The sequence below is a fragment of the Acanthochromis polyacanthus genome, chromosome 7 (genome assembly GCF_021347895.1).
Source record: "Acanthochromis polyacanthus isolate Apoly-LR-REF ecotype Palm Island chromosome 7, KAUST_Apoly_ChrSc, whole genome shotgun sequence".
Taxonomy (NCBI): domain Eukaryota; kingdom Metazoa; phylum Chordata; class Actinopteri; family Pomacentridae; genus Acanthochromis; species Acanthochromis polyacanthus.
This window is the reverse complement of record NC_067119.1, coordinates 7,885,246-7,906,114: the sequence shown is the minus strand read 5'-3', so window position 1 is coordinate 7,906,114 and position 20,869 is coordinate 7,885,246. Positions and strand designations below refer to the sequence as shown.

The 20,869-nt window shown below is 39.6% G+C and overlaps 1 protein-coding gene and 1 long non-coding RNA gene across 4 annotated transcripts in view; one reads left to right on the top strand and one right to left on the bottom strand.

Moving 5' to 3' along the window:
* Positions 1–3,197, top strand: part of LOC110953314 (uncharacterized) — a 29,438-nt gene extending 26,241 nt beyond the window's left edge. For both annotated transcript variants that reach the window (XR_007943270.1, XR_002595845.2), the window contains exon 4: positions 869–3,197. This is a non-coding gene — a long non-coding RNA (uncharacterized LOC110953314). The remainder of the gene's footprint in view (positions 1–868) is intronic.
* col27a1b (collagen, type XXVII, alpha 1b) overlaps positions 1–20,869 on the bottom strand; it is a 92,025-nt gene that overhangs the window by 42,335 nt on the left and 28,821 nt on the right. For both annotated transcript variants that reach the window (XM_022197257.2, XM_051950948.1), the window contains exons 8-14: positions 13,719–13,763; positions 8,998–9,051; positions 7,819–7,863; positions 7,046–7,099; positions 6,128–6,172; positions 3,420–3,473; positions 669–713 (exon numbers count right to left, since the gene is read on the bottom strand). In XM_022197257.2, the coding sequence (XP_022052949.2) occupies positions 669–713; positions 3,420–3,473; positions 6,128–6,172; positions 7,046–7,099; positions 7,819–7,863; positions 8,998–9,051; positions 13,719–13,763 (342 nt within the window). The remainder of the gene's footprint in view (positions 1–668; positions 714–3,419; positions 3,474–6,127; positions 6,173–7,045; positions 7,100–7,818; positions 7,864–8,997; positions 9,052–13,718; positions 13,764–20,869) is intronic.

The window sequence follows — 20,869 nt, the reverse complement described above, 5'->3', positions numbered from 1 at the left end:
ACTCCCTTCGGCTTTCAACTTTAGAAGTGGAAACTTTGATGTAATGAACTACCAGCCAAGAAACCCAGAACCCTATGAATGATCCAATCACTGGTTCAGTGGTTTTAATGATGTGGCAGATTGGTGTATTTCATAATTGCTCCCATAACTAGGGTTGGGTATTTTCCAGAAATAGAGAAGGCAGTGCAGTGGTTAGCAGTGCTGCCTCACAACATGAAGTTTCTGGGTTTGAACTCACAATGGACTGGTGACCTGTATAGCAATGCCAGTTGGGATAGAAGGCACATCTCTCAAATGTTCAAGTCGAAACAGATTACTTATTGAAGCCTGTTTTTGGTACAGTTGGACAGTTTTGACGGGTTTGAGACTTAGTTCTGAAGAACGCATTTTGGTCAGCAGCAAAAAAGTGTTTCAAACCTAGAGTCGGTGCTCATAATATATGAAATAAAGACTTCAGAAAACACTTTCTGAAGTGAATGATGTGTAAGAGATGTCGAAGAATAGCAAAGTGAGGGATCAGACTTTCTTTATATTTCTCTTTATGAAAAAGTAATTTCAACCTACTTTTCCTGAAGAAAGCAAAGACATAAAGGCAAGACAAGTAACCAAAATGTTTAAATCATGATATATAAATGTATAATTGGTTAAAAGGATGAAACAACACTCACAATGAGACCATTTACTCCACATGGACCAGGAGCTCCCAGTTCACCCTAAGGAGGGAGGAAAGAGCGAGAGATAAAGAAAAGATACAACACAAGCGCGGAGTACAGCTCCAGGGGAAGGATTCGTATGAAAGCAAACAGTGTGTTTCTACATTTTGTTTGATTGGCGTTTTGCTCCACTGAGTGATGTTTTTCTCCATTAGCTTTAGCACAGCGACGGAGCGACTTGGCACTTGACACACAGAGCAGCTTGTTGTCCTAATGATGTGCCCCGCTGCCACATGCCATGCCTACATCCTCTCCAAAGCGCCGCATCAAATGCAGAGAGGCGGCCGACACACCAGCCCAGTGTGGCCTTCCTGTCGCCTCCCTCAACGTTCCATATGAATGAAAGGAGGTGAATGCAGCCAAATGGAACATCCCCTCTTCCCTCTGGAGGGAGAGGAAATGAAGCCTGGAGGAGACTCTCGGAGGTCAGCCAATCACAATCTGGCGCTGACCCCGTCAATCACGAGCGGCGAGGGTCAAGCCGAAGAAAGAGGAGCAGTGAGTGAAACTGCTGACGCTGCCCTTCATATCAGTGTGGATTATGATGGGTGAGTGAGTTTGTGAATGACTGCAGGTCTTTGGCTCGCAGTCAATCTTGTGGAGGTAAAAAAAAAATAAAAATGTGCCGCTATGAAACAAGATGTAAGCAAGCTGTGACTCTGCCACTGTGCATTTTTCAGAAATAGTGCAGCGGTTTATCTGGACTTACGTCAAATAGCATAGCAGCATTTGTTTTCAGTGTGTAAAAGAATTGAATCATTTCTTGTAAAGCCCTTTGTACTGCATTTTTAGAGGAATTGTGCAAAAGAAATGGAATTTTAGACACATAATCACAATATGCATCATTCCTTTTGAATTATGACATTTTCTCAGGAAATTATGTTCAACCAGCAAATATGAATCAGCTTTCCCTCTAAAATCAAAGATATTTTTAGTCTTTACTGTATGAAACTGTCCTTTCATGATAAGATCAAGGAATAGATTTGAAATTCTGAACTCAAAGTCAAGCATTAAAGACAGTTTCACAAAGTTGCCTCAATTTGAATTCAGTTTATCATCAAGTAATGCAGAAATTACACTATCAGTTACACACAATATTAAGTTGATGTAATTGCTGGCGTTGTGGTGTCAACGCAAGCCTTCAAAATGAAGTTTGAAGCTTAAAATTGTAATCCAAACCAGTAAATTAGATTTTTTTTGTTATGCAACCTTGCATTTCATTGAGTAGCGGGAATATTTCTCATGAATTACCTTTTAGAGTGCATTATCATTGTCTCCAATGTTTTGGACTCCAGGCATATACAGAAGGAGTCGCATTGTGCAAATTTAATTAAGTTGTGCAGGTATCCATTTCTTTAATAATACACTAGTTTATCTGGACTTAAAACTTCAAATAACATAGAAGTACTTGTTTTAAGTGCGTAAGAAAGTGTAGTAATTGCTCATAAAGGCTGTTGCACTGCATTTCTAGAGGAGATGTGTTAAATTAAGTTTTAGAATACTCAATACAGAAAGATTAATGCAACAGCCACAAGATGCTTCAATCTTTGTGAATTGTGAGATTTTCTACGAAAATCATGTTCAAACAATCAACTATATTGAGTTCAGTGAATCAGCTTTTCCTCTACAATCCAATGTATTTTTAGTCTTTCATGTCAGAAATTGTCCAAGCATGTTCAGATAAAGGAGAAGACTTAAAAACATGGATTCAAGATTTTTAAAAAAAATGTTTTTAAGCTTATTTCATTAAGTTACCTGGACTTGTATTCAGTTTTCAATCAATTAAAGCAGAAGTTTATGTTGAAAGTACACACAGTATTAGGTTGGTGCAATTACTAGCACTATTATGTCAACCCAGCCCTTTTAAACAAAATTTGAAACTCAAAAAGTTAATCTACATCAGTAAATTGTACAATATTTTTTCCTGGGAATAGCTCGCTTGAATTACTTTTTGGTGTGTATAACTGTTATCTGTTCACATCTGGGGAAATCTCTCTTAGTACCAATGTTTTGGACTTCAGGGACGTCCAGGAGAAATTAATAATATGCTAGTATTTTTAGAGGAAATATGCTAAATAAATGAAACTTTATAGAACTCATACAAAAAATAATGCAAAAGCCACAAAATGCGTCAGTCTTTATGACTTATGACTTTTTCTAATGAAGCTATGTTCAACCAACAAACTATGTTGAGTTCAGAGTTCAGCTTTTCCTTTACAGTCAAATTTATTTGTCATCTTTACTGTAAAAAAAAATTGTCCTGACATCTTAAGATAGAGGAGAAGACTTCAAATCCTGAACTCAAAGTGAAGACAATTAGGTTTTCAAGCCATTTTCATTAATTTGCCTCGAATTGAGTTCAATTTTCAATCAAATAATGCTGAAATGTGAGTCTGAATTGCTCATAATATTAAACTGACGCAATTACTAACAATTTTATGTCAACACAACTCATCAAAATAAAGTTTGAAACTTAAAAGTTCATGTAAATCAGTAAACTGGACTGTTTGTGTCTTGGGAACAGATCTCTTGAATCACTTTTTAGTTTAATATTAATATATATGTTCACATCTGGTCAAATCTCTGTCGGTGTTATGGTTATGGTCGTCTCTGTCAGTGTGTTTGCTCTTCACGGACATACAGGAGGAATTGCATTGTGTGAAAATAATGATGAAGTCGTGCAGGGTTCCACATCCTTTCACTTACTGGGTTCCCATCTGGGCCAGGAGGTCCCCTCTCTCCAAAGTCACCAGGAAACCCCTGAGCACACAAACAAACAGGATGGTCACGTAACCAGAGAGCAGGCGAGGGGAGGGGAGAGCTGAGAGGCTTCATCACGCTGTCAGCACGCCCATTTTGACGGCTGCTGCACTCAGGTAACACGGTGAAGTTATTGCACCCAAACACAGGAGGGATCAGCAAAGTGTCTCCCCAAAACAGAAGTTTGCAGAGTAAAGCCAAGCAAATCCCACCGAATGCGCTCCCAGCACTTTCATTCCTGGGAGACCGGCAGGAAATTCCACGGCTGAGTGTTTCCAAGCGACGAGTGTCTGTGTGTGCACGCGCTGGCAGCGAGCGCTCAGCAGCCCGCGAACCAAACCCCCAGGACTTTGCCTAAATGGCTGAATAAAGCTGCTTGGCCCAGGAACTGCTGACTGCGTCCTTTTTTCTTTTCTTTTTTTGCTTTGCTTGGTGCTCATAGCTCCATTATAGAGGCAGAACAAGAGGTGTGTTGCAGCCACGAGGCCACACGCTCATCGTGTGCTTGTCAGCGGGCCAAGGTCAACACGAAAAACCCGGCGATCATCACCGCTCTGCAGCGCCACGGTCAGAATTGATCTCGTGTCTGCAGACGGAGAGGAAAAGATCAAATTAAAACGTACGATGACCCCGAGAGACAGAGGAGACGGCGTGTAGCTTCCTCAGAACATCAGGCAAATGCGGATGAAGCGTATAAGCAGCGACATGAAGCCAACAGGATATGTGGAAAAGTTTTCCTCTTTCCAAAAATATCCATAGCTGTCTCCATTTGATCAGAAACACATGCATGGCTTTGTTTTCATATTGACAACTGAGTTTGGATCCGTCCGATGAAAGTCCTGCCATAAATACATATAGAAAGCTGTTTTGACGCTTTCCTATACGGCTGACGGAGCAAAAGAGGAGCAATTAGATACCATAAAATGCGCAAAAAGTCTACTTTTTTGTGCATCGGGTTGTTTTAATCTTGATGACACGTATTCATGTTGGGTAGAACATGCCAACTGCTTCTCTGGTCTGTTTCTGTTACACTGTTTTACCGCTGAGTCAGGACAGAAGAAAAAAAACTTCTTACACAACACGACTGGCCTCACTTTTCACCACAGAGGAAAAGTAATGGCTTGCTCATGACTCGGCCGGTGCCAGCATACTTCTGGACCTCAGCGTATGTCACTGACCACCGCTGCGTCATAATATTTCAAAGTCATGACAGAGCCTGAGAAAATATCTGATTCATACACGCGGTTAAGTGCGGCTTTAGTATTTTCCATGTAAGACTGGAAGAAGGGGAAATTTACTTCCAGGCGCCGATGACGGTAGACTTCCCTGGTCTGTGGCTACAGGCTCCGCAAGGCCAAACCCACAAATGGCACGTCCCATTATCATATCCATCTAATGCAAAGCAAGCACAGTAATAAGAACATTGTCTAATGTTTCCTAATCAACTCCAGCCAGAGAAAATTAATCACAGAGATCATATTTTATAGACGGAGAGAGCAAGTTTTAACCCTCGGAACTTCTGAAAGCCCACTGGTGGGTGTAAAAGGCATGTTATCTTGAGGGAAAAAAACCCTAAATTGCATCATTTATCACTGTAAAAATAGAATAGCGGTTTTCAGCTTTTAGACAGTTGTCGAACTAATCATCTGTTATGTGGGAAAAAATTAGAAAGTCATGATATTTCCTTAAAATTAATCAACTCTACATGTTTCATTTAAAAAAAAAATCGTCAAAAATAAAATTTTTGCAGTAACCAAATTCTGCAAAATAGAAAAAATTCTGCACTCCTCAGCACAACTGAAAAGCCACATGCAGTCGCATCTGTGACCAACAATGACATGACAAAAATTCAGGGTTTTATTTATTTGCTGAACTAGACTGGACTGCAGGCAGAGTTTACACAAAGCACATGGGAGATGAGTAAGAAATAAATAAAAATGTAAGCAGTTAAACATCTGTAACATGTGAAATGATCTTTTTTCCAGCATCTGTAGGCATCTGGAAAAATGTAGTACATCATTCCATTTTTCTCTATAAAATCAAACTTAGTTTTTTTCTTTCTTTGTTTTATTTTTTTACAGTTAATAGGCAATATAACTTTGTCTCACTGCACAGAAGACATTTTTCAGTCTTCTCTACCTCAAGCTATGGTTGTGCTGCTTCAATAGAAGTGTAGAACTTCATATTTACTGTGGAAAATTTTGTCTACAGAGGGGAAAAATATGACAAAAACAAACAACAATTTAAAAAATGGCCAGAAACTGCTTGAGGCCCAGAGCTCTAATTGACTCCCTTTTGAATGTTGTCAAAAATTTCTGGCTTTAAAAAGAAAAATGAGTAAAAATCTGACTATAATCTGCTGACATGCGAACATATGTGTTTTTAAAACACACAGATACAGTATTTAGGGTGCGTAAAACTCCCTTTGCACCGTAGAACTCCCTACAGCAGCATCACAGTGCCGGAGAGGAACTTTATTTCCACATATTTACGAGTAAGGCCATGAGGAGCCTCAGACTGAACTAAAGTCTCTGTCAGAGTTACGGTCATTTTACAGGAGCTCTGTGCTACAATAAGATCCCATGAATCACAAACACACTGTATGGCTACATTAACAACAGTTTTCTGAGAAGTATGTTGAGAGAAAACTTTACCGGCCTACCCATCTTGCCCTTCTTCCCATGAACGCCAGGAATTCCCTAGAAACAGAAAAGAAAACAAGAGATGGAGAAAATGGATGAGAAGACATAAATAGGAGGGATAAAAGTGCAGCATTTTGAACATCAGAAGCTATTAAATGGTCAGATTTAAAGTTTAAAGCCTTGCCAGGTTGTGCTGTTCTTCACATACCAAAAAAATAAAAGTGTTAGAAGAAGTAAAAACTGAAAAATAACATTTAAGCTGCTGGATTTTTGCCACCAGTGGGTACAAATTCATGGTTCATTCCTCAGGTGAGTTCATTCCTCAAGTAGTTGAGAAAAACCAAATCTAAAGGTCCATTTAACGGCTGTTCTGGAGCTTTCTTTTGCTCTGAAACGTCATCTGCTGATGAACATTTTGCGACATGATAAAAACTTCACAACTGGTACTAAATGGATCCTGAGGAGATTGCATTGTGGACTAAATTGGCCACTTTAGGACATTTCAAATTCAACTTCTTAGATTGACGATCTACATTTGATTGATCTGACTGTTTTACTCAAATGGCCCACAGCGCCATGGTGGCATTTTGGATGATCTAATGTGGATAAAAACAATAAAAATCTGGCTTTAGAAAATTTGAAATTAGGTTTTTTTTAATCCACATCCCTGGCAGTTAATGGAAATTGAAATCCTTGCTGGGTTTAAATAAATTTAAATCCACCTTCTACACTTTGTTATTACCCCAGACAGTAAATGGGTTTGATCAAAACTTGCACATCTTGAGGCTCAGAATAGTGATTCGGTGGTCGTTTGCCTCAAGTCTCACATTACGCCGAGAATGAATTCTATTTCTATTTCATCATTTTGACCCATGGACGCTCCTAATGCAGCCCAGTAGGCAATTGGCTCTCGCGGCCGCTGATACTCACTCTCTCGCCATCGGGACCAGGAAAGCCAAAGAGCCCAGGGATGCCAATGTGACCCTGGAGAAGATGAATAAAAGATGGGAGTGGAGGCACAGATAAGGCAGAGATAGATGGGGGGAAAAGCAAAAATTAAGTGGACGCTGGAAAATCTCTAGAAAGACTTGAGCTGCGACGGTTTGATCTGTTACAGCGCTGCAAGGTTTTGATTACGTCGGTGCTGGTCGACGAGCCAAGCCTTGAGGCAAGTGTATATGCCCATGGACTGCATGGTGCTGGCTTCCACGATGTAGTCCAAGGGCACATACCCTCGCATCAGGGATCTCTGGAGGTTTCAAACCTGCTCGGCAAGGAGGAGAAATAACAGGGACGTTAAATGAGAAGCTTACGAGTGAACGGAGTATTTTTCTGATATTTACCTGGCATTAGCAAGAAGAGCAAGACATTACTAATAACAAAAACATCTGTCTGGATCATTACAGGGCTGAAAAAGACCAGATGTGGGGCGTTTATGACACTGGCCAGTTTTACGTGCCCACATTGGTTGAAGTAATTCATTTAACAGCCATTTCACAGTTCATTTAAGAAGCTAAACAGCATTATTGCACCGAGAAGAGACATGTTTCTCTTCCCTGTAGCCATGAAGGGAAGATGAGCAAACAATCATGACAAGAAAAATGAATTTCAAGACTCAGTGTGAGGATTTAGCTCCCAGGTTGTCCAGATTTGTTTAGAAAGATGGATGTTAAGGTGGTGTTTTTTTTCCAACATCTACTTACCCTGACTCCCTTTGGCCCCATTCTTCCTACAGGCCCAGGTAAACCCTAAATGCAACACAAGATAATGCGGATTTCTGTTACAATTTTGCAAAAAGAAGAGGGAAAAAAAACACACATTTATGCGTTGTTGTTATTTTTCATTCTAATTAGCGACATTAGCTGACATTTGCAGCACTAACACTTAAAGCAGCGTCCACATCTCAGAGCCACTGTCAGCTAATCCAGCAGCACAGGAAATCTCCTCCCCAGCAACTCTAAAGATCAACTCTCAGCTAACCCACAGCAAAGTGCAGCGTTGTTTGACATCAACATACAGCCGCAGTGATTCACAGCCCACAGATGGTAGGGGGTGCTAAAAGCTAATCCATCACACGCCGCTAAAGTGTCTATGGGGATCAGAGTTCTGACATAGCAAAGTGTGTTAAAGCACAAACACAGAAACCCGCGCCTGAACCCCGCGTTATCTTAAGCATTCAGGGAATCGAAAGTGAGCGTCCAGCTGTTCTCCGAGTTTTTTACATTTGCTTAAAGCTAAGAGGAGACAGGTTTTAAATGCAGAGAAAAAAAATTCTCAAGTCAAACACTATTCCTTGAAGTGGGGCGAGGCTCACCGTTTGGAAGGACAGCAGCAGCTTATTTGTACCCGCGGAGCTGTGGCATTAGTCACACTTTTATTACCTTTCCTTTCTTCGGGGTAGTGCTTACTATGGAAACCTTTTGACATTTTATTTCCTCACTAGACCAGGAGGCTTCCAGCGCTGAAAAACTCCACCACAGGTGATACTTTTTTCTCTCTTTCATTCATCTGCTACAAACTTTTTATTTGGATTTGCCAAATTAGATTTTTTAAAAGCTGACACGCTGGCGGCTGAGATTTGTTGCGGGCATCCAATATCTTGAAATTTTATTATTTCCTAGTTACCAGAAAGCATACAAGAATCCAGCTCTTCCCCTGTAGCTGCTGTTATATTCATCATCCTGACAGCAGGTAAAAATTACTAAATGAAATTTGATTTATTAAAATGGCCCCGACATGGACCATTTTCAAAAAAGCTTGAATTCACAATAGAGATGATATCCAGTTTTCCATTTATTGCTTTGTCTTTGCTGCTGTGTGTGCTAGTGTGTGTGTGTGTGTGGCCCTGCTCAACTAGCACCGCAACACTAGATTTACTGCACCTGCCTGCCAGGATAGCCTTTGGCCCCAGGGCTTCCATCATCTCCCCGTTCACCCTGCAGAAACAAAGACAGCACAGAGAGCGGCATTAGAAAAAGGGGCAGAAGGAAGGAAGAAAGAATGGGAGGATGGAAAGACGGAAGGCAGGAAAAAAGGCTTCTTTTATGCACACATGGTTTGTGTTGTAGCCTCGCTGATTGCCGTAATACAAAGCTAAGAAAGACAGTAATAAAAACTGAAAGCATGCACTGTGTTTAGGCCGCAGTAAACAACAGTCCTATGGAAGGATTTAAATCTCTCGGCTTTTCAATAAAGACCTTTTGTTTAGTCGAGTCAGTGTTGCCTCAGGAAAGAGGCGCCACGACAGACGCTGCCACTCCAGCCGTTCAATTAATCCAACAGTAAGTGCTATTATAATGCGGTGGAGCCACATGCTGTTGAGACTACTGTGTTTATCCTCATCCGCACACACACAACTACAACACATGAGTCATTCCCTCCTTGTGGTGAGAGTGGATCCCTCGGAGAGGAATGTTTAATTCTACATGTATGGGAAGAGTAAAACAAGATTAGTTAGTGAAGGCATGCAAGAAATTATTGGCTGAAGCCGACCGCATTCATTACACACTGGCAAGAGTTGGTTTTGTGTATTCTCAGTTCCATTGGAACATTAGACAATTAGTCTATTAACAGAGACTGAAATCATAATATGTGATTAATAATCATCATGAATCAGAGAAACAGTAGTCATAGTAAAAGCTGTATTAGAAGCAGTAAGTGTAGTTATAAGTTACAGCTACTGTACAATCTACAGGATGTTCCTAAAGTCTGGACACATAGGAAATCTTATTAACAATCTTTTTTTGTCTCCACAGATTTAATATGACTTTGCCGAAAAAAGAAAGAGTTGAACTGGTACTTCTCAGTGGATGTGAAGGATGGACATATGGAAAGATAGCAGATGAATTTAATCATCCAAAGAGGACTCCATTTGGTTCTTCCACAGTAGCGAAGGTGGTTAAAAAGTTTAAAGAAATGGGCAGTGTCATTGACAAACTCCGTTCTGGACGACCAAATGTATCAGCAGCTTGAAGCACCCAGGTGTAAATACAAACACTGGGGTGACCGGGCGTTCTCTGTCGGTGCACCCAGGCTCTGGAACCAAATCCCCCTAGACATGCGCACCATCACTGACGTGGGTCTTTTTAAATCTATATAATCTTATAAAAAACAGTATATGGTCATGCTAACAAGGAAAAAAAAGATTTTCACCAGAGGGAGGTTTTAAAGTAAAGCTTTAGTTCTGTAATCAATGTGTAATGATTTAAAACGTGATGAAGCATGAACACATCAGATACCGTGAAAATATTAACTGCACATAATACGAGGACGACAACTTCAAGAGAGCAATCGGTATACAACATAAAATAGTTATCACTGAATCTATGAGTGTGTAACATGAAATCAACAAAAGTAAAAGTGCTACTTTTCTTTGTAATTAAATTCCCCAATGTTGTTCCTGGTTCAGTGAAGCCCATTTATTTGCACCATGCATTTTACGTTTTACAAGTTTTTGGCAGACTATTTCTGATTGATTAACATGAAGACAACAAAATCATTGACTTGACGCACTTCTAAACTTCATCCTAAATTGTTGCTTTTGCAAATGTCACTTTAATTTTGAAATAGATCCCCTAAATTGTATATCTTCATGAACAATTTTCAGTTTTCTTGTCCTATTGAGTTACATTACAATGGGAAATGTTTCTCATTTTTTGTCCATCCTGTTCTCTTACATGCAGAATATTAGAAACTCTCAATATAATACAGTCCAGTTTAAAGCGATTACCAACTAGAACTTCAGCAGATGTCCTAACAGTTTTAACATATAGTTTAACATGCAGTTTAACATAGAAGTGTTGTATTGGATTGGCCCGTACAGGTGCACCTAGTAGAGTAGATGCTGAGTATAGGTGAGAAATCTTGTGCAACAAATGGTTGTGATTGCAGAATAAGCCCAGCAAGACAAATACAAGACATTGCCAAGCTTTATTAAATGGCACATGTAATCACTTAAGATGAAAACTTGGACTAATTCTAGGTCACATATAGCGTTTTTTGCTTTCTGGACACTATGGAACAACAAACTCTCCTAACATGATGACACACATAGTGTAAAAACGTGGACTTGTATGTGTTTTTAGGAGTGCATGGAACATATTTTAGTGCAAAAGTAAACTGGTTTGCTGACACAAAAATCTCCCCAGAGTGCCTTTAAGTAATATACAAGTTCCGCCAGACTGACAGTCAATCAGGAGTGTCTGCAGTAAGCAAGAAATAATGCTGCTACTTACGTTTAATGGACTAGAAAACAACCAAATCAGATGCATTAACTAAAGTAACAAGTCTCAGAATGCTGCGGAAGAAACTAACTGAGAATTTATCAGATCTGGATGATGGTGTTATTTGTGTCATTTTCAACACTAGAAGAGGCAGAAAAGGCTAGTTTTTTTTCATTATGACACGGCACATTTTTCTAAGAGATACTGCAGAGACTTTGGATCCAGGGAGGAGGCAGATGAGGAGGAGGAGGAGCAGGAGGAAGAGGAATGACCTAGGGTGCTCAAACTATTTAGCCTATTTGTACCGTTGCCAAAAATCTCTTCCCGCCAAGATTCCCGGACGACTTGTATCTAATGTCTCTACTCCCCAAGTGTAGACTCATTGCCGTTGCTATTTTTTAACCTTCTTGATGTCTCTGTGTTAATATTTTCTCTGTGTCATTCCCTTCCTCTCTCCTGTTTTGCAACTATAAATGGAAAGACATGCTGGGGCCTTGTGGGAACCGTCTCTGCAGGCTCTTAGCTCGTCTATTTGGTAAGTAAACATGCACCGACATACAGTTAACACACAGACGCTGCAGCCGTGAGATAGATAAACAGAATGCATTGGATGGAGTCACTTCAAATGAGATGGAGAGACGATTACAGACGAGAGGAAATGTGTGATCTAAGTAAAGCGAGGAGGCTCTTGGAAATAATTCAATGAATAGCATTTATTTGTCGATTCAACATGTGCAAAGTGCAGTAAACCCAGAGGAAATCAATATCCGGCCAAACTACCCTTTTCCCATTAAACTAGCACAAATCATCCTCAGTGCACAGTTTTTCAAGCTACTTGGCAGGTTGGTTAGTTCAAGTGCCTTGGAAATCTTGCCACAGTTGTTCTGTGGGTTTAGGCCGTGTCTTCAGTCTCAAGTAATAACAAACTGACTCCATGATATTGACATTTGGACTCTTGGAGGTCCCTGGCAGCAATGCATGATGGGTAAGAATAGAAACATGTCATGTAGTGGGACAGACAACTAGAAACGTCAATCAAATTGTCATCCCAGCATCAAATTTGGCAAACCTAAAAACATCCAAAATGGCAGTAAATTTGAAGATGGTGGACATCGGCAACGTATTTTGAGATCTTTTTTGAAAATATTTTAACTTGGTTGTCCAGTTTTTGGGATATAAGCATTGTCGTATCCAATTTTGACACCTCAGCATTCGATTTGAGCAACAAAAAGCATCCATGAACCTTCTAAATAGAGTAAAGTCGCATGAATTTAAAGTCATAACGGAATAGCAAATGTTGTTAGCTTAAAGTTAAAATGTATTGATGCCATCAGGACAGAAAAAAACAATTACTGTACTGTGAGTTACTTTGAGTTTGAATTAGTATTATTCTACTGTTAGAAAAAGTATTAACACTGACACATGCTTGTTTTTCAGACTTCTTTGTTCTAATTGCATGTACAGGTTAGGGTCAGATTAGAACATGTAAACACCGTCAGGTTTGCACTAAAACAATATCACAACCCATGAAAACCTGTACTAGAATCCACTTCAGAGTGGCCAAAAGCTACCTCTTATCATATAAGTTATTGTGCTGTAACCTGCAAACGTTGATTCTACATGCAAAATTCGATGTATTTTGACTATAAAACCAAGCAGATTGCTCCATAAGATCATGCTGTGTGAAAATATATGGGATTGCATGTTGGAAATGGCGGTCATCTTGAAAAATTGGTGCCAGTTTGAAAATTTGTGTTGCATGAGGGCTGATTTGTGGGCTTGGTGACAAAATTTGGATTTCACATACTAAATTCTACATATTTTAGCAGCAATACCAAGCAAATCACTCCACAAGATCATGATGTGTGAAAATATATGGGACTATATATTGGAATTGGTGGTTATCTTGAAAAATTGGTGCCATTTTGAAAATCTATGTGGTATGAGCAATAATTTTGGGGCTTGGTGACAAATTTGGATTCTACATGCTAAATTCTACATATTTTACCAGCAATACCAAGCAAATTGCTCTACAGGATCATGCTGTGTGAAAATATGTATATATAAGTATCAAAAATGGTGGCCATCTTGAAATATCGGTGCCAATTAGAAAATCTGTGCAGCATTAGGAATGATTTTGAGGCTTGATGACCAAATTTGGATTCTATAAACTAAAAGATTATGCTGTGTGAAAATATATGGGATTGCACGTTTGAAATGGTGGTCATCTTGAAAAATTGGTGCCAATCAGGACATTAGTGTTACATGAGGCCAGTTTTGGTGCTGTTATGACAAAATGTGCAGTTCTTCTGACATTTGCAGTTATCTGCCCACTAAATCAAATTGTAGCCATGAATCTGGGGAAATAAAAAAATACTCACAGGTTCACCTGGGAGACCAGACGGACCAGGATGACCTTTATGTCCCTGTTGAAAAAGAAACAATAAGTTAAAAGTTTTGCACTTTTAACAATAATTCAAACATCGTGGCATATGAAGATCACAAAACCACAGGAAGTACAATGCTAAACGATGCGCTTTGGAGAAAAGAGATTGTGTCCTTCTTGGGTAGCAAATATTTAATAGCCAATGACCAAATTCAATTAAATTTTTGTTGCTAGAGTTTATCACCTAGTATTTAGGAGCGTCTCAGTCAGCTCTGCAGGGACTGAAATTATGTTGCAGGATTTTCCAATTGCCTCAGAAAGAAGGTGACTTTGTTTCCTTATATAAAAAAAATGTAAAATGAAATAACTTAATAAAAAACCTGGAAGGCTTCGTTTAAAAGGCTCCACAGCAAAGACAACCTTAATAGCTGTGAAACTAATAGACCACTTATCGGCAGTGCTGGCTGGTTAACCCTGAATAAAGCACTTATTTACGATTTCTGCACAAGAACAATGCAGTTTTTATTTACTGTTACAGCACGGCGACTTGGCTTTGGGTTTTGTCTAATCACTGCCACCGCTGCAGTCTGACAAAACAATCCTGAACCATCTTGCATTAATTAAACCAGTAAACCAATTAGGCAGTAGCACGTGAAACCCAAAAGGGTAATTAATGGTCACCTTCATGCACTGTGATCTCAAATGAGCGTGCCAGCTGGTTACAAAATGTATTAATCTTTTCACAATCAAGGCCCATGGTAGCGTAGATAAAGTCATGCGAAGTCATCTCTGAGGGAAGAACAAGTCAATCCTCTCAACTGTAAAGTCATTAACCACCAGCTGTGTTGGCCTGTCAGCTGCATAACAAGTAAACTACAGGCAGAAAAAAATCCGTATGAGAGCAAGCAAACAAGCCACCATCAAGAGATCGCACAAAACCAACTCCGACCTGCAGCCAGAGTTAATATATGAGGATTTACACACAGTGGGTGGCAGTAATGAAGGAAAATGTGACTAAATGTAAGAATTCTTGACACGATTAGGCTAATTTTAGTGTGAAATCACAACCAGGAGCAGCCATTTTTAAAATATATAGCAATATCCTCTTACAGGTCACATACTGTGCCTCTTCAAAAACGAAAGTTTCAAGTTTAAATAAGTTTTTAACTGTATATTTTTGAACAATTTACCGCTATTTTTTACATTTTTTTTACTTAAAGATAATAGCTAGTAAAATCACAGAGAAAAGTAACAATTTACATGTCAATTGTAAAAACATTTGACCAAAAAAAATACACCTTTTTAGTCTATTTAAACCAGTAAAACATGCAACAGATATTTGCCATTATTTAATAGAAAAATTATGTCTATAAAGGACTGAATCCACAGATGATACCTGTTTTGTTCAACTGCAGTTATATCTCATAAAATTACATAACAAAAGTATTAGATTACATGTTGACTGTAAAAAAAAGTCCAAAACTAAATTATATCTACATCAAAAATCTGTTAAAAAATATTCATTTGTTGTTTTTCAATGTCAATTCAAATAATTGTAACGACGTGCAAAATGTGTTTAAAGACACGTGCTTCACAATATGCATAACTGGTGAGAACTACGTTGCCCATGATTCTTTTATTGTGTAGTGTTTTGTTTACTCAGCCAATGTATTTTCAAGCTGTTCGAGTGATGTATTGTAAGCCAATAGGGTTTCCGGTAAAGCTGCACTCTTAGCCAATCAGGACTCATTTTGGTTGGCGAGTGGCTAAAAACAGGAAGTGAAACGGCGCGACGTGAGGGCTATGTTAGAGAAAGAGGGAGAGAACAGTGCACTCGTGATTGAAGAGATCAGCAGAGGAATTCAAGTTTAATGTCGAAGTGGTTAAAGTCATAGACCCGCATACTATTAAAGTATTGGCACAACTATTATTTAGCAGATTTCTGCAGTGTGAAACCTGCAGTTTAGCGTCTCACTATACCGAAGTTCAAAGTGAAGTGCAGCTCGGCTAGCCGCGGTTATTGTTTTTCTACTAACTTGAAAAAGTCTAGGCGTGGACTCAAACGTGGACATTTAAGCACGCATTGATATCAGAGACAGATAGTTATTAACACCAGCCGCCACTTTCACTGAGGAGGATCGGGAGAGCTGAGGAGTTCGCTGAAGGACCGTGCATGCCTGTTGCTACTGCAGCCAGGAGGGACCTGTTTAGCCTGGACTTGTTTAGACACACAGAGGACACCTGTTGCATCTCGCCTGCTGCTGCTTCATCTTCACCGTCAACTCTTCAGACCTGCTCTGTATCCTGCATCATAGATTTGTGAGTAAGAGGAGCCTTTTTCTCTGAGGCACAAAGAGGGGTGTTTTTAATATTAAAGGATCGAAGGAGCATTTGTTTTTATTTGTGAACAAACTAAGGGCCCCAACAATAAACGGAAACCCAAGCGCTTGGTGACATTGGTAGAATTTTGAACACACACACACACACACACACACACATGTTTGTACTTCTATCTTAGTGAGGACATCCATAAGCGTAATGCATTTCCTAGAGCCTTACCCTAACCTTAACCATCACAACTGATTGCCTAAACTTAATCCTTACCCTAACCCTAACCAAACCTCAATTCATACCTGTTCTCTAAAAACAAGTCTTCACCCTCAAACATGGCTGTTTCAAAGTGAGGACCGGCCAAAATGTCCTCACTTTGTAAAAATGTCCTCACTTTGATAGTTAAATGCAGAAAATGGTACTCACCATGTAGTAAGTACAAGAACACACACACACACACACACACACACACACACACACACACACACACACACACACAACTGAACATTGAAAAGTATTTAAACTGTGACTGTTCACACATTGAGTTAAGCTGCCTTTGTTGAAGGTATAATTCATTCTGTTCAATATTAAATGTGTTATTGTTATATATGTTATTTGGTTGACCTGGATAATTTTGTATTATTTGACTTTATTAACATCTTAGACGTCTATTATTTTTTGTTTATTTGGGGAAGTACAAATACAGCTCATTGGTTTTAAGTTAAGTAGTTTCACAGTGGAGGCACCACGCTATTATTGTTGTTTGTAGAATTTTGCTTGTTATGCTAACATATTCTTAAACAAGGGGATTTAACCAGTTTGACATCAACTGCTAGGCATTCAGGATCCTGTACGTTAATGCAAAAATAGTAACCTAGCCTAATAATAATAATCATAATAATATACTTCCAGTGCCAGGAAGGGGTTACATAATCACACTGTCTTACTATATTTTAATCAGATAAAAGAAATCATTAATTTACAGGTATGTGCCATTGTTTTCACCATTTCTACAGTTTCTGAATGTTAAAGTGTTGAAACGTTTTCTAAATGTATTTCTATTCGTCCAATGTTCTAAATAGGGTGTTTTAGTGTCTGTCACTTTAAATACAGCTAAGCTACTGCTGCCCACACCACCTTCAGGAAGAAAACTCTCTCTGCATCTGACCTTTTATGGTTGACCACATTGTGTGTGCGAGACCAGGACTTTCTATCACTTCTAATTTTATTTCATTTAACACAAAAGTATGACTGAATTCACTTCAGTCCGTTTTTTGTTTTGTTTCTTTTAATTGTGTATGGTGTAAATGTAAATAAGAACAGAATTTAGTTGTATTAAAATGCAGTATATGTGAGCACAGAAAGCTAACAGATGTAAACATCAGTTCAGGGGGTTAAGGACTGGTAGTAGTTTACATTTTTCTAACCTCACCATTATTTTTAAGTTGTAAGACATACAAAACGCATTAAAAATAAACTTTCAACTACTGGGACCTTTTAAATTTTGATTTTTTTTATCTTTAAAGTTCCGCTTTGAAGGGCAGCGTTCAACATTTTGTGAGAAGATTAAGACTTCTCTCTGATTGATTGTTGTTGAATAAGAAGCTACAGCTAAGAAACATTAGCTCAGCTTAGCACAAAGGTAGAAACAAGATGTGCTAAACTATGCTAACTTCCTTCTGGTTGTTGGTTCATATTTAATGAAAGTACATTAGAGTGTTGTCAGAATAAGTCTATGCATGAAAACAAACTGTACTTTTCGCCGATATTTCCTCTTTAATGATAGAAGTGTCTCACAATACAACATAGGGTGTACGTCTACTGTTTTCCAACACGCCTTAAGCATTCTGGTGCTTACAGTCTATAAAATATTAAAACCTGAATTCAAAATGCATATATTCTATAGCTTGTACAGCTTGTGAATCATTTAAGATGTATTTTGCAGTAACGGAGCCTGACACGTTTGGCGTCTGCCTCATCATTAAAATTTAAAATGAAGTTTTGCGGGTTTGAAAACAGTTTGTCTTGAGAGGGGGAGTTAATATTGATGGACCCACCGGTGGGTCGGCCGGGTCGAAGGCGCTGAGGCAGAGTCGGACTGACACGACTGAAGATGCTGCGTAAAATCTCGCTGGCAGGTTGACGTCTCGTATTGATGAAAAAGTCCAGAATCGGTCTAGTGCATCATCTCAACTGAGAAAAGACATTAACAGGACGCCACTGGAGCATTTTCAGAAAATATATTACAGCCATCCCATAGCTACAGAGCAATCAACCGAGACTCCAGACTTAGAGCCGGTTCCTGAGTCCAATAAGTCCTCGCAGGGAAATAAATAAACACAAAAGGCAACTATTTTTCAAGATTCTAATTTTCTGTCACATCTCCTGCAGCTTTTTGGACACAGATTGGAGCCAGATGCCCGTTCATTGGCTGCAGTAATTCTCCGTTATAGTCTGGTTCTGTCAAGCTCCTGATTATTTCTCTATTTATCTGCAGACAGGCAGCAATGTGCAGCGAGTTGGAAGTATTTTATAGGGTTTCTGGGAGTAGATGAGTCTCCTGCAGGAGCCAAAAGCAGTGCAGCCACGGAAGGACAAAAGAATGTGTCCGGGCCTTCCAGCACAGCCGATACAGCTGAGTACAGTATAAATAAGGGAAAGAAGTTTGTCCCTGAAGTGTGCGTGTGTGTGTGTTGTTGATAGACACAAAAAAGTAGAAAATTGGACAAGTGTCATAGTTGTGTAAATCCAATGTGGATTACTTTCTCTATGAAGAGCAAAGATTTTAAATTAACTCACACCAGATCAGCCCTGCAGCAGCATTGTTCTGTCCATCAAGAGAAACTTCTTCTCCTTCTTCTCACCTGGCAAGTATAAGACGTCTTTCTTGGACGAATCGGCAAATAAAGGCCTGAGAGTGTTATTATACGAAGCTGAGGAGCAGGAAGGAAAAAATGTGGAGGGCTGCACACCTCATAAAAACGTTGAGTGTTATTCCAGCATGCCATGATCAGAGCTGGCTGCATAAAAGGCACACGGATCCAGGATTGGTAATGCTCTCCACAGTGTTTCGCTTTGACACTTGGTCCCCTCTTACTTTACAGTCCCGACCGCTGACTGACTCCCAGGCAGCCTTCCCATTACAACTTTACACAGAGCGAGAAAAGCTTCCTCTGGCAGGAGTCCAGCAGAAAACTCAGCAAAAAAAAGAAGAAGAAGAAAAAACGGGAAGAGGGGGCGACATCAAGCCGCTGCGAGTCGTATTTTACTAGCTGGTTAGACACACAAGAGAATGAACCTCCACCTTCATGTGTGGCAGGTGATGAAATTTCAGTAAAATGTGAATACAAAAGTGCACTATAAGGAATTTTGGCTTGGAGCGATCGAAAAAAATCTCAGAGAGTGGAGAACAGCTGCAAGCAATGAGGTGTCTGGTGGCTTTCTGCGAGCTGATTGCCTTTTTATTAGCTGCATTTTAATACTTTGCACGGCTGTCAGCAGTTACTTCCTTTCAGGCCAACGCAGACTCGCAGAACCCCACCTGAACCGATCACAAGAACAAGAAAAAAGGGAGTCTGTTACAAGGATGCCGGTGCACGCCCAGCACAAAATCCTCAATTACCATAAATCAGCGGGAACAATATCAGCTTTTTCCCATGACTCCATGTTCCATGAGTCACCAGACGAGAAGAGGTCTGTCTTTTTTAAGGTCCTTCACAGCTGAAAAGAGGAACCTTGAGTGCACCAGATGGCTTTTCATAGTCAGCCCTGTCCGATTGCATAACAAACTGCTGGAGCTCCCGCCAAAGGCATTATTGCTCTATTGTGTCCCAGATGAGGACGAGGCTGTGCATGTGTGTGTGTCGGTGAGAAATAAAAGTGGCTTACAAAAGTTTTCTCACATTGCATAACAGCCATTTTTCTAATTTGCATTCTTTCTGGCGTCCAAATTCTGACCTCGCCGTGACCTTTGACTGTACCGATGCACATTCAGTTTTTTGCTTCTATCTCCACCGCAACATAATTCTGTGTCATCGTGAGCTGTCAAATGTAATTTACAGGAAGCTCTGTGTGTGGATTTTCTTTTCTATAAGCTTTAATAAGAAAAAGAAACAGCTGCAGCAGACCTTTAGGTAACTCCCGGGTTGCAAAATTCACTTGTTTTGGAGAAAAATTGACATGAAAACAGGGTGTAACTTGCAAAAATGCAAAACACTATAATCAATTAGTTGCTCGTTTACATAGAGATACAAGATAATGTGACACTGCAGTATGTAATTTGGGTGGGTCCCCATTTTCTTGAAAAGCTCATAAGCCTAAATAAATGTGATACATTTGGGTCCCTTAATGGTTTAAGAGCTTTTTCCGAGGTTTATTCTCACCGCTAAGAAGTGGAATCTGGAGGAAATGCTGGAAATTAAGTGCACATTGTGACCCTCTCGGCTGCTGATGAGGCTGTAGCTGGTGGTGGAGATGCTAGAGTGGCTGTGGAGGAGTTACATATTGGAATCAACCATTTCTGCCATACTTCAGCTGCAGATCTCAGGAATGAAATTCTTCTGCGAAGTTGAAGCACGCAGCAATCTAATCGACATTCCTCAGTAGTACAGTAAATATCCCCCGACTAGAGGATGAGTCCAGTGATATTCTATATCAACAAATCCCCACTGAAGACACCAAAACAATGAACTGATCCGAGGAACAAATATTAATCCATCACACTGCAGTAAACATTCACTAATGCACTAAATGTAATACATAAACAGAAGAGCTTTTCTACTAAATACTGCTGTTTGTATTCCACTGTTTACTCCC